Source organism: Schistocerca nitens, chromosome 5, assembly GCF_023898315.1.
Source record: "Schistocerca nitens isolate TAMUIC-IGC-003100 chromosome 5, iqSchNite1.1, whole genome shotgun sequence".
Taxonomy (NCBI): Eukaryota; Metazoa; Arthropoda; class Insecta; order Orthoptera; family Acrididae; genus Schistocerca; species Schistocerca nitens.
Genome location: NC_064618.1, coordinates 764,718,865 through 764,733,690, shown reverse-complemented (window position 1 = coordinate 764,733,690; position 14,826 = coordinate 764,718,865). Strand labels below are relative to the sequence as shown.

General features: G+C 45.3%; 1 protein-coding gene across 1 annotated transcript in view; it reads left to right on the top strand.

The window, feature by feature from the left end:
• Window positions 1-1,187: 1,187 nt before the first annotated feature.
• The window catches only part of LOC126260707 (cytokine receptor-like), a 309,262-nt gene continuing 295,623 nt past the window's right edge, over window positions 1,188-14,826 (top strand). Inside the window, exon 1 of the mRNA XM_049958043.1 lies at window positions 1,188-3,305. Coding sequence (XP_049814000.1) covers window positions 1,492-3,305 — 1,814 coding nt within the window. The 5' untranslated portion in view covers window positions 1,188-1,491. The remainder of the gene's footprint in view (window positions 3,306-14,826) is intronic.

The following is a 14,826-nucleotide window of genomic DNA, read 5'->3' as shown; positions in this document are numbered from 1 at the left end:
AAATTAGATCAGACCACCACAATCTGCGTCTGTCTTACTTGAGAAAAACAGTACAAGTGTTTAGCGCTCAGGGCTTCATTTGTTCTCCAGCTAACAAAATAGTGAAGGATCGCATATCGATCCGTATTCTTCTGTTTATATTGCCGCCCAAAGACGATGAATTACATTATTTAGGAAATTCCATCGTCGCTATGCGACGCCTTATTATAATACATTAATCATTCTTTATAAACAAGTATTTACCTTCTGGCTGAAAGTGTTAACTACTTGCTGTTTTAATGAAGCCAAAAATAGCGAATATCACAATGTGTGTGTTTGTCATCTAATTCTGACGAAGGCCTTACTGGCCGAAAGCTATATTAGTGACAACCTTTCTGTTGTGCCTATCTGCGACTCAGCATCTCCGCTCTATGGTGAGTAGCAACTTTCCTTTTCACAAATGGTTCTGAGCACTATGGAACTTAACATTTGAAGTCATCAGTACCCTAGAACTTAGAACTACATAAACCTAACTAACCTAAGGACATGACACCCATCCATGCCCGAGGCAGGATTCGAACCTGCGATCGTAGCGGTCACGCGGTTCCAGACTGAAGCGCCTAGAACCGCTCGGCCACACCGGCCGGCCCTGGATTTTCCACTGTTTCATTTTTAAACAATGAAATACCAAAACATCACAAATTGATTGATACCTTTATTTCTTTTGATGTGAACCATTAATGCGTTTTTGTTTAAGTTGGCATGCATAAGGCTCTTCCTTTCTTTCCTGGTTGGAGACAAAGGCATACCGTAAAATGTATAACGTAAATTTTTCGGACATGCAAAGCGTTGCAGTGATCCATTAGCACTCCAACAGGAAAGATTGTGGCTTCGTTTGCAGGTAAAAATGTAATAGGTGCCGTATTTGTACGGTGACGGTGAGAAAAAGAATGGAATTCGCAGGCATACATCACTTCTAAGCAGCTCCGCCTGCGACGTTATAATTCCCAGGAAAGGAGTGCGCGCACCGTTTGTTGTTTTTGGCGTCAAAATACGGCCCGGGTTTTGTTTGCCTCGAGGGGGAAGGCCACGCGCATCGCAGAAGCGTTGCTCCGGTCCGGTCTACGCATGCGCCGATGAGCTTTCGGCTTCCCTCGTCAATGCTCGGCAGGATTCGGCAGCAGCTCCGCAGTCGAGCAGCTCAACAGTTGCGGAGTGGACGCCTCCGGGTGAGGTAGTGTGTACCGTGAAAGAGTGTCGCGTAGTTGCGTTCCGCGAATGTTCGCGTTCTTGTTTTCAGCGTGTGTGTTTATTGTTTACTGTAGACGTGCACCAGGGTGCAATCCGACTGTTTTGTGCCTGCCGCCTTGTAGCAGTACCCTACTCATTTTTTATTCTGTGTCTCTTCAGTCAATTTAGAAAGAGCTGCCTTACAGCGATAGAAGTGAGCAGCTCGGCGCGTACATACTGCCAACTGCATTCAAGTATTGTTATGTCTGGTTTGCTGAGGATATGAGGCATCTTACGATGCTGTGGCCGTCCGTCCTAGTGATACTGGTGGCGACAGCATGTGCGAGTGCGGACAATTGTATGCAGCTGCAAGACAAGCCAGGATATACCGTGCCACCAGGAGACATCTCAGTGGAGTACGGCAAGCCCCTGGAGATACTATGTGTGTTGGACGCCGAACACAAGGCCACCGCAGGAAGCAACGCCACCGACATCGCGTTCGAACGGAACGGCTCCCCCGTCCCCTCGAAAAATGTGCAGGTGGTGAATTCAACCACGGCACGCCTTTACATGGAACATGCTGAACCCGCAGGCAACGCCTACTATTACTGTTTGCTCAAACCCAGCGGCCGAAAGCCAACCACCGTCTGCATGAACCGTGTCGCTGTAGGGTACCCACCGGGGGATCTGAAGATTGAGAATTTCACGTGTGTTTCTAGACACTTGAAAAATCTCAACTGCACTTGGCAGGTTCCCGAGAACCCGATAAAAACCACCTACAGCATCAGCTACACGTACGGTTTGCCAGAGACGAGATACCTCAACGGTGTCAAGTGCCCAGATGAGAATAGTCCAAATTTTGGGTACTGCTACTGGGACGATAAAACAGATCCGATGTACCGCGAGAAGGACGAGACCTACTATTTCAAAATATCTGCAGAAAACGTTCTCGGCAATCACACATTCGAGGAAATCGAATTTAACCAGTGGGCACACGCACTGTTGGACAAACCGGAGTTTCTGAATGGTTCATCGAAAACGACCAGTAGCGTGTACCTGCATTGGCAGATAGACCAGAACCTGAAGCCGCTGCCGCTGAAGTACAAACTCCTATACAAGTCGGAGACGTCAGAGTGCGACACGACAGACGAGTGGAAGCAAGTGGACACCTCCGATTTCAACTGGAAGAGGTCGACTTTCAATCTCACCGACCTGCCGTACGCGAATTTTCTGTACGACGTGCGGCTGTATATAGCTCCGGCCAAGGCGAAGGGGGACGACGTGTGGTCCGAACCGGCGACGTTTACTTTCAGAACGGAACCGATGCCTCCCACATCACCACCAGATCTCGCCCCGGGCAGCTTCCAGGTCATCGGGAAGGAGTCTACGCGCGACGTTCTCATCTTCTGGAAGAGGCTGCCTCGCTGCCGGGAGAATGGAGACGATTTCCGGTACAAGGTTGTGGCCAAAGAGGTCGGCACAGCGAAGCCGGAACTCGAGGATCCCCAACCCAAGTCATCGTACGCCAGGTTCAGTAACCTCTCGCTGAACGCGTATGAAGTTTCCGTGTATGCGGTGAACAAAGAGGGCAGCTCGAAACCGGCTGTTATACTGATACCCGAGAAGGTGCGGACACCGCCTCAGGCTTCGAGAATCGTCACGGTCGTCAAAGAGAACGGTGTTGTACAACTGAATTGGGACAGGGCATTTCCGGAAGTGGGGACGAAAAAGGCAGAGACCTTCACAGTGTTTTGGTGCCAGAATGAGCAGCTCACCAGTGTGCACTGCTCGGGATTGCTCAACTCGGCGGTGGTGAGCAGCGAGAAGGCCGAAGCGACCATCCAGACGAGGCCTGGGAAGGTGTACGAATTCGGCGTGGCTGTAAACTCGGGCAACGCCAGCAGCGGCATTACGTGGGTCACCTGCACCTTGAGACCGGACAGCGTGTACGGACGAGTTTCCATGCCGATCGTGCTCAAGACGGCGGCCACCTTTCTGGAGATCAGCTTCAAGGTGGACTGCCTCAATGGACTGAAGAGCGCCCACTATCAAGTGCAGTACTGCGCTATAGACGGGCCCACGAAACCAGAATGCAGGTGAGGAGCTGTCATTCATCTTTATCGACACGTATGCATAGTGAATCACAACTGAACGCGTGACATAGCTTACTTTGTATTGTATTTTTTGTATCCATTCCGAATCTTGTTGAACTCCGTAGCTGTTAACCAATTAGAGATTAACCATATTACGTCACTGCCGGTCTGTTATTTCGAAACCGCTACTGTTTTCGTTGTACTTCTAATTTGTTCCACAATGCGTGTTAGGGAAGTTGCCTGTCTATATTCAGGTGGATTAGTGATACACGCGAGTGTTTCTTTTCTTTGCTGTAGCTGAGTGCCTTATCTATTTCGAAGATGTTCCAGCAAAAAGCACACCGCGTGTTGCATGTACACCTTTGTGTCATTGAATATCACAGAAAAAAAAACAAAAAAAAATTGTTTGTGTATGCTAAACGTGTTTTTACAACGACCTATAGTGTGCTTTTTACTGGAACGACATGTAAATAGCCATGTTGTCATTTATGACGTATGCGTTGAGTGTCTTGTTACGCTAGTGACAGTAGCGAACTGAAGCATAAAGCAGGCAGCTGGCTACATCCGGTAAACGAAATACTCATGTAGACCACTGATCTATTTGAAGCCATTGAATCGTGTCATGAAGAAAAAAAATGACTTACAATTATCTTTGTTTCGCCTTCGTTGTCAAAAATGATTCAAATGGCTCTGAGCACTATGGGACTCAACATCTTAGGTCATAAGACCCCTAGAACTTAGAACTATTTAAACCTAACTAACCTAAGGATATCACACACACCCATGCCCGAGGCAGGATTCGAACCTGCGACCGTAGCAGTCCCGCGGTTCCGGACTGCAGCGCCAGAACCGCTAGACCGCCGCGGCCGGCCCTTCGTTGTCAATTTTAGGTAATTGACCGCAACCAAATTTGATTGCTTTGATCGCCTTCGGGTTCTTATGGCCAACTTCAGACGGCTACACTTATTTCAGTGCCTGGTCAGTATTGATGGCAGTATGGCATCTGTAGTGCGTAACGATATTTATGTAATTTGCACCACTTTTGGTGATGTATGCTGTGTGAATCTCTCCTTGGGTAAATACTGCAAATGTAATGTCGTACGTTACGTAGATTGCGTTTGCTGTATGATCATTTGTAGGTGTACGTGCGTTTTGCTCACAATAAATCTTTCATTTCTTAAGGGTATTGGCCTAGATTGTATTCCACGTAGGAAAAGGTACAGTCAGTCGCAAATAATGTATATTGCATATCCAGATTTCGGTCACTGTCTGGCCATCTCCAGTGCAATACATGTTAATTAAAACATTAAGCCTTTGGCGTCAGTAGCCCGGTTAGGACTCTGTGCAATATAAGTGGTTTTAATGTCTTAACTTATATTTACTGCAATTTACATTACAGATGACCACAGACTGAGCGACTGATGTCTGTACATACTGGCTTAGATATTAGTGTATTAAAATCGCGACACTGCTGTTCCGCTATGTCCACTAAAGGCACCGTCGGCACTTTATGTTAATGGAGGTTGTAGTGACAGACTGAACAGTAGTTACTTCGAGAACTACACTCCTGGAAATGGAAAAAAGAACACATTGACACCGGTGTGTCAGACCCACCATACTTGCTCCGGACACTGCGAGAGGGCTGTACAAGCAATGATCACACGCACGGCACAGCGGACACACCAGGAACCGCGGTGTTGGCCGTCGAATGGCGCTAGCTGCGCAGCATTTGTGCACCGCCGCCGTCAGTGTCAGCCAGTTTGCCGTGGCATACGGAGCTCCATCGCAGTCTTTAACACTGGTAGCATGCCGCGACAGCGTGGACGTGAACCGTATGTGCAGTTGACGGACTTTGAGCGAGGGCGTATAGTGGGCATGCGGGAGGCCGGGTGGACGTACCGCCGAATTGCTCAACACGTGGGGCGTGAGGTCTCCACAGTACATCGATGTTGTCGCCAGTGGTCGGCGGAAGGTGCACGTGCCCGTCGACCTGGGACCGGACCGCAGCGACGCACGGATGCACGCCAAGACCGTAGGATCCTACGCAGTGCCGTAGGGGACCGCACCGCCACTTCCCAGCAAATTTGGGACACTGTTGCTCCTGGGGTATCGGCGAGGACCATTCGCAACCGTCTCCATGAGCTGGGCTACGGTCCCGCACACCGTTAGGCCGTCTTCCGCTCACGCCCCAACATCGTGCAGCCCGCCTCCAGTGGTGTCGCGACAGGCGTGAATGGAGGGACGAATGGAGACGTGTCGTCTTCAGCGATGAGAGTCGCTTCTGCCTTGGTGCCAATGATGGTCGTATGCGTGTTTGGCGCCGTGCAGGTGAGCGCCACAATCAGGACTGCATACGAGCGAGGCACACAGGGCCAACAACCGGCATCATGGTGTGGGGAGCGATCTCCTACACTGGCCGTACACCACTGGTGATCGTCGAGGGGACACTGAATAGTGCACGGTACATCCAAACCGTCATCGAACCCATCGTTCTACCATTCCTAGACCGGCAAGGGAACTTGCTGTTCCAACAGGACAATGCACGTCCGCATGTATCCCGTGCCACCCAACGTGCTCTAGAAGGTGTAAGTCAACTACCCTGGCCAGCAAGATCTCCGGATCTGTCCCCCATTGAGCATGTTTGGGACTGGATGAAGCGTCGTCTCACGCGGTCTGCACGTCCAGCACGAACGCTGGTCCAACTGAGGCGCCAGGTGGAAATGGCATGGCAAGCCGTTCCACAGGACTACATCCAGCATCTCTACGATCGTCTCCATGGGAGAATAGCAGCCTGCATTGCTGCGAAAGGTGGATATACACTGTACTAGTGCCGACATTGTGCATGCTCTGTTGCCTGTGTCTATGTGCCTGTGGTTCTGTCAGTGTGATCATGTGATGTATCTGACCCCAGGAATGTGTCAATAAAGTTTCCCCTTCCTGGGACAATGAATTCACGGTGTTCTTATTTCAATTTCCAGGAGTGTATTTTAAGTAGGAAGGTAACTGTTTGATAATGTGTTTACGAAGCCAACGAATATGTCAAGACTTTCGCATATACTGTAGGTTACTTATATCGCATTCTATACTTATGATTAATGGCACCTATTCCCGAGAAGGTGCCGATGATTTGTCGGTTTTTGTTTGGCTTAAATTTTCGTCCTTGGTTCTCGGGGCACCGTATTTGTTAGTATTCCTCCATGTTAATGACGTCATCGGTGTATCGGCGCGGCATCGAATTGTTTTCTACAAATATGCTAATGGTATATACGACTGAAATTACCTAATGTGTATTAGTTTTGCACACTTACATTTGTGTCACGTGCCTTGTTTAAGTGACACACACATTAACCTACAGGGTCAGTCAGAAGGAAAGTTATATGCATATGAGTGTTTCTGAACAAAAAGATTTCATTTGGACGTAAGCCTTATTCCGAATGGGTTTTCGAGGTAAAAACATTTAGTGTACGTTAATATTTATTTTTTGTACTATTCAAACATTGCCATTGTTTACAAAACCACAGTAGTGTACAGGAAGTTGAGACAATTTGATACAGGACACCTGTGTTTTATCAGGTTGGGAAACTACCTCAAATTAGCCTACAGAAACTACATAAGTCATAGCCCATGCGTTCTCTCTTCGTGCAAATTATTACCCCTAGCGAAAAAATGAATAGGCCCCGTTTTGTAGGAAATTTAATGTAGTTTTATTTTGTACTGCGACAGGTTTTCGCTGGAAGGAGCGGTTTTACAGTTAACCAAGAAAAGCGTACAAAAGTTATATTCAGAGTGTTCTGTCTCGCGGAAACCATTCGGAATGTCATGAATCTGTATGAAGTTTGTTTTTCCTTTTTTTTTTTTTCAGCATCACTAATACTTTCACACCTCAAACCATGTACCTTTTCTCCTGACTCACCCAGTATGAAAGCCGTCCGTACTGCACAGTAAGTGGCGCTAACCACAAAAATATTTTCATGCTGTACGGAAACAGAAGTCATGCTGCTGACGACACTTGCAGATGTGATGAAAAAAGTGTAGCCATCTGAAGATGAGCATGACGGCCCAAAACCGGTCATGGGAGTAATTTAAATCCTTTTTGCATGTATTATTTAAGATTGGTTACGCTCATTTTGTATTTTGTCATACATGTAGGTTTCCTCCATTTCCGTTTCCTGGTGCTGTGTGAAAGAATGGTTCAAATGGCTCTAAGCACTATGGGACTTAACACCTGAGGTCATCAGTCCCCTAGACTTAGAACTACCTAAACGTAACTAACCTAACAGCGCCACACACATCCATGCCCGAGGCAGAATTCGAACCTGCGACCGTAGCAGCAGCGCGGTTCCAGACTGAAGCGCCTAGAACCGCTTGGCCACAGCGGCCTGCTGTGAAAGAATGCTAATATGCTTCCGCAAGAGTTGTTATTAGTCTAATTTTAACCTAGCAGACTCACGGAAGCCATGTGTAGGACGTTTTGGAATATTGTAGTTTCCATAGTAAAAGTAGAGTTTGTATGAATTACATAGCTTATTTTTTTGAGGGGGTGTCTTTGAAAATGATCCTTACCTTGTTCTGACAATCTACTAGATCCAGGTATTGCTGGATCTCACACATTGAACAGTATTTCAGTTCAGACCTCTCAAGTATTTTTGTGCAATCTGTATTATGCAAATACTTCCTAGTTTCCTACCAGTGAATGATTACGCCCACAATTAAATCTGCTGGATAGGCCATAGATGTGCACTGGACCTACCGATATACGCTGTCAGCTGTGGTGTCACCGCTAGACACCACACTTGCTAGGTGGTAGCTTTAAATCGGCCGCGGTCCATTAGTACATGTCGGACCCGCGTGTCGCCACTGTGTGATCGTAGACCGAGCGCCACCACACGGCAGGTCTAGAGAGACGGACTAGCATTCGCCCCAGTTGTACGGACGACATTGCTAGCGACTACACGTACGAAGCGTTTCTCTCAATTGCCGAGAGACAGTTAGAATAGCCTTCAGCTAAGTCCATGGCTACGACCTAGCAAGGCGCAGTTAACCATATCTGGAGAGAGTCTCACTTGTATTAACCATAGCGATGTACCACAAGAGGGAATAAAGTTAAGTATACGAGAAGCTCCGTTCTTTTCTTTATAGCATTCATAGAGTATCCTGTTTCAGACTTAACGCAAGACGGCGTGAGTTGACGCGTGTCCTTTCGGCTACCTCCCTTGTGTCTAGACTGTCTTGTCTAGACACAACATCAGCTTTGATACATGACGACATCAAAACGGCAGACATAAACTGTTCATCAAAATCTAATATGCGTAAAATGCGATCCTTTACAACAATTACAACTATTCTCATGACATCACATTTTTGTTGGCTTCGCCAACTTACAGGCGAGCTGTTGTCTTCCAGCGTAACTTACACCTCAGCCTACGCTTAAGATTCGTCTATCAACAAAACCTACTTGTCAAAAGCAGAAACAGAATAAACACTGTTATTGTTCTGTGCTCTCTGTATCTGCACACTGTCTAATGGCACATCATCACTACGCCGCAAGTGAAAGATGGCTTTTGATGTAGGTGGGTTCGATACACATGCATGAGGTATTTATCGTGTCAGCATTTTTTTCTTTCACGTCGTACACAAAATTAAGTTTCCATTATTTAAAAGCAGAACTATGTCTTCACATCGGACTGTAGTTTATTTCCGATCGTATGCTCCGCAATTAAAGGCGACAGTGTAGGATATCAAATAATCGCATACTAATGCGTTACCTGCGAAAATGCTGAGATTGCAACTAACCGAATCCATTAAGTTGTTAACATAGAGCACGAATTAATATTAAGCTAACATACTTGCGTATAAAAACTCAGAATTCTTTTCTGTCCTAATTAAGCAAGGCTTTATGCCTGTAAATGAGTTCGCGATCTGTTTGCAAATTTCTATAGATCGCGTTCGAACTTATTTTCTCATGTGTTCGACGTTGGGGCATTCAGTTAAAACTTTTCGAAAGTCTATAATTACCAATTCCAATTGCTTCCTTTCGTTTGTGCCTCTTGATTTACGCGTGTTGAAAAGCGCAGATGTTTAGGAAAACAGTGTTGGTAGCTGTGGAGGCTTTCCTCCTTAAGGTGTTTTTTGTTATACAAATGTATTGTCTCGAGCCTAAGAAATTTAACTTACAAACTTCTTGCGCTAGCAGTGGTTGCGACACTGGTGCACATCAGTTGACGTACACAGTTATCTGAGACCGATCACTGTTATTTTACAATCACGCGGTACGTTTCGCAGTGTTCCACTAGCAGTGTCAGGTGAACCATATAATTTTAATACATTTTGTGTGCTGCTTTTGTGTACGATTTTATAAATAATCTGTGGTGCAGTCTTTCAGTAGCCAAACAGTGCTTTTCAAAATGATGTATACATTATAAGCTTAATGTGTTATACGCTGCTTCAGTCCGGAACCGCGAGACTGCTACGGTCACAGGTTCGAATCCTGCCTCGGGCATGGATGTGTGTGATGTCCTTAGGTGGTGGTGGTGGTTAGTGTTTAACGTCCCGTCGACAACGAGGTCATTAGAGACGGAGCGCAAGCTCAGGTTAGGGAAGGATTGGGAAGGAAATCGGCCGTGCCCTTTCAAAGGAACCATCCCGGCATTTGCCTGAAACGATTTAGGGAAATCACGGAAAACCTAAATCAGGATGGCTGGAGACGGGATTGAATCGTCGTCCTCCCGAATGCGAGTCCAGTGTGCTAACCACTGCGCCACCTCGCTCGGTATGCCCTTAGGTTAGTTAGGTTTAAGTAGTTCTAAGTTCTAGGGGACTGATGACCTCAGCTGTTAAGTCCCATAGTGCTCAGAGCCATTTGAACCTTTTTTTTAAATAATAATCTGTCATAATAAACTCTTCTGCTAAATCGATACTAATTGAACCTGTCTGACAGTGGATGTATAATACTGCGAGAAGCGCCACATTCCCATAACTTAAAGCACGTAGTTCCACCGTTTACATTGCGACAGGCATTTGCTTGTGTTTGAACAGCCACAGTTACTGTTGTTAGACACTTCAGTTAGGTGGTAGTTTCCGTCCCTGCAGCAGGACATCGGAGCACACCGTTTCGTTTGTGAGTTGTTATGAGCTCCCAGTAAGAAGCGACTTAATGTGACTTACCTGTCCGCTTTCTAGTTTAAATTCTTAAATTTTGTGTGTGTTTGTGTCGTTATCAGGCACAGTTCCACAGGCTAGTGTGTAGCTCCGCTGAGTTTAGTGAGGACTGTGATTGCTATGTTCAGACGCGTGTTGAGTTGGTAGCCCTTCATTCACAGCTCCAGGCGGCGCTGACTTCAATCACGCTACTTGAGGCTGTTGTCAATAGGCATCACTGGAAGTTGGGAAAGGAGGCTCCAGAAGTAGGGGTCCAGGGCACGTCCAGCACGTTCCATGTGTTCCCAGACCAATTCCACTACTGTAGCTGTCACAGCTACTGCCCACACTGACGTTGACTCCTCGGTATGTTGGCGAAAATACGTGTTTAAAGTCGGTGGTAGGCTCAGAAGGTCGTCCGAAGTCGTACTGAATGCTTTTTCAGCAAATTAGTCTGGACAATTAGTTCAAAATGGTTCAAATGCCTCTGAGCACTATGGGACTTAACATCTGTGGTCATCAGTCCCCTAGAACTTAGAACTACTTAAACTTAACTAACCTAAGGACATCACACACATCCATGCCCGAGGCAGGATTTGAACCTGCGACCGTAGCGGTCACGCGGTTCCAGACAAGTGCCTAGAACCGCACGGCCACACTGGCCGGCAACAATTAGTTAGGAACCTACTCGAAATGTAAATGGTTGCGAAAACATGATTTATGTAATAACAACTAATATGAGTAATCCGCAGCAAATAGGAACATAATGATGGCCACAGGAATTAATGGCCATGGATCGTAGTAGCAACCGTAACATCCAGATCCACCAAAATAAATGCGCAATGTATCTATTAAAGAAACAGAAACAGATAAAAATTCTGTTGAAGCCTGATTACGTCATTTATAAATTTGTAGATATCGGAATTCTACAAAACCCGGTGAGAGACCATACATCTTAAGGGCGAAAGTAACTTCCACATGATGTGTCGCTGCCAGTCTTTGCACGCGTACTTCGCTACAGACCTCTGCTGATTAACACCCGTGCGCCGTGTTTCTCCTGAACTGATTGACACGCGTGGTGATCACACACCCTATTAAGAACCATGCCGCTCTCTTTGTAATATCAAGGGGTACATCATTAACCGCGTCGACTTCAGTATAATTTTTGTTTCCACATTTTGTTTATTCAGGACCAGTAACTTTCTTTTAAATATTTCATGAAGCGTTTATTAACAAACCTGTGCAGTGCACATGTTTGGCGCCTAATTTCGAACCAACTGGTTCATTCTCAAGCCTGACCTACAGAGTCTGCATTGAAAGGGCACGGTCTTTGTAACGAACATCACAGTGGCAATACATGCTTCAAAAAGTAATCGTAGATGACTCTCAGAGTCAACATATGCCTAATCAGCAAGTCAGGATCAAACTGACTTGCTAAGTAGGCACATGTTGACTGTGACTGTCATCTACGATTACTTTGTAAAGCATATACTGCCGTTGTGATGTTCGTTATTAAGATCAGGCACTTTCAGTGCAGCCCCTGTAGGTCAGACTTCAGAATGAACCAGTTGGTTCGAAATTAGTCGCCAAGCGTATGTACTGCACCTGTGACAGAATTTTTAACAACGCTTCATGATATATTCATAGTAATTGTTGTCTTTGAATAAAAGTGTCATTTCTGTTGGCCTCATTGCGTATTTTTTTCAGTTACCTTCTTTCACGTGCTGTAGCAGTTCTTTCTATGTATGGTCCAAGTTTCATCTAGGTGTGTTAATTGGCAGTGACACCTTTCCTTTTCATTTTTTAAAATTCGTAAAAATGTTATCTTTCTCATAGCTTTGACGCACTCTTCTCATAAATATACAAGTTCTGTTTACAATTTTCAGTAGATAATAGTGTTAATTAATTGCACTTGTAGAACAATATTCTAGCTGTTAGGTCAGAGATGTTATCATTCCGTGATGATATGCACTAAATTCGGTGATATGTGAGATTATTATTTTCAGTAACACCTTTATGTTTATTGAGGATGTATCTGTATTAATGTCGGATACAGGGATGTGAAATATTTAACATTCTCGAAAAAAAAAAAAAAGCAGAACTCTCATTTATTTTTCATTATAAGTCTTCTCAGATCAAAGTTTATTGTCTGTAAAATAGATGGTTAAATTACTCTCTGGCTGGATGCAACACAAGTATCCGTGTAATACGGACCATGTACGCCGCCAACCTCCCCGTAAAGCATACGAAAAATTTTCGTTGCATCAATTACATGCTCAGTAACAAAGCTTTGATTTCAGTTTTTTTGTTGTTATCGCAACAAAGCACAACCAGGTTCTCGACAATGGGGATCCCTATCTTCTCCCCTTAGCTGAATGCTGGTCTGAAACATCGCGGAGACTAGCAATTCGAAGTCCCGCGTCCAAACAGGAGAGACACATTACAACAGAATTTTATAAATAGTTATCAGGCCGAGAAGACGTCAGTTAACTGTCAATACTTGTGACACTGTGTTGCCTCAGAACTACCATAGAGAACTACGAACGCTGACTGTTTAATCTTGTTTGCGTATAGCGTGAACCGTAACACGCCATCCTTCCTCGAGGTATGACGGACCTAACTTTCTTTTTTGACGATGGCTCCGCATTTAGAACGTGAATAACTTTATCATCTGGTTATAGGTGTGTCGTTTCTTAACTCTTATGTTAAATATGAGACGTTTGTCGGCGGGAATTGCAAGAAATAATGGCTCGAGACTGGGTGAAAACGTAGATTTTAGTGTAGCTCGTCGTTTCCCAAGTTAGAATTACTGATTACCATTGTTCACGTTAAGTTAGACGTGCAATTGAACCCTCGCAGATCTCTTGCAAAAGACAAAAACAAGAAACTTGTTCCATGAAAGGCAATCCTTTGCACTCTACCTGCCTTCTTCGCACCTAAATCTGTGTTTATAAGATAATATCAGGAGTTAGTACTTATCATTGCGCTGTTTACGTGAAGTACTTTACACATAGTCAAGGGCATCGTATTGAAGTAGCTACTCATATATCTCTTCACGTGCTTGATCTACGTATTCTTGGCCTTATAATCTACATTTATTGTGTGTTTAGTTTTCTTTAGAAAACTCATGCGTAAAACATTGTGACCAACTTTTCACGAAGAAGTTGCTTGGGACGTTTCCCTTCCAGTAGTCCGACGTGCACCGTTTTGCTTTTGAACACCCGTGCGCCGAACAAACCAGGCACCATTTTACGCCAGTTGTTTACACACGCCGTTATTAGCTTCAAGTTGCAGTCGAAATCTTACGCGCGTAACACACGGTCGGAATTGCAGGCACCGTTGCCGGCCGCGGTGGCCGTGCGGTTCTAGGCGCTGCAGTCCGGAACCGCGGGACTGCTACGGTCGCAGGTTCGAATCCTGCCTCGGGCATGGATGTGTGTGATGTCCTTAGGTTAGTTAGGTTTAAATAGTTCTAAGTTCTAGGGGACTGATGACCTAAGATGTTAAGTCCCATAGTGCTCAGAGCCATTTGAACCATTTGAACAGGCACCGTGCAGTTTGCTGATGAAATTTGTCGGTCGATTACATTTCGTTCTCGATAGCCAGGTATTTTGCGAATAGCATCTTTGATAATTCTGATACAGTACATCATTAGTATGTGTGTTGAATGTGGACTGCTCTGTAGCACAAGCGGCATCTTTCAATTTCATTTGTTATTTTGCATCTGCCTCTGCAGCAACATACGTCTTTTAATTTGACAATAGCAGTCTACGAACGTAAATACTCTGTTAGTACGTAGGTTCCGCGAGCGTTTCTGAGAAATACATGTACGCTAACTGATAAGAAGTGTCTTTTAGTGGCCATTAACAGGGGATGTGTCCACCCTTCGTCTTTATGACGGCTTGAACTCTACTGCGAATACTTTCAGTGAAGCGTCTGAATGCTGTGGAGGAATGACATGCCATTCTTCCTCAAGAGCCGAAACTAGAGAAGGTTGTGATGTTGTAGGCTGGTGTCTGAGAGAATCGACATCCTAATTCATCCCCAAGGTGTTCCATAGGATTCAGATCGGGAGTCCGGACAGGGCAATTCATTTCAGCAATGTTATTCTCCACAAGCCATTGATCTATGACAGGGTGCACTGTTATGCTGACAGAAGCATCGTCTCCGAACTATTTCTCTCCTATAAACAGTAGACATATCTGGAAAATGTGTTCTATCCTTCCATAATCAGCGTTTTATTAAGCGCAATAAGGGGGCGATACCCCACTCACGAAAAACAATCCCAAACCGTCAAACTACCTCCCCTGTACTTCATTGTTGGTGCAACATATGATGGCAGGTAATGTTCTGCAGGTATTCACAAACCAAAACCCTTCCATCGGAT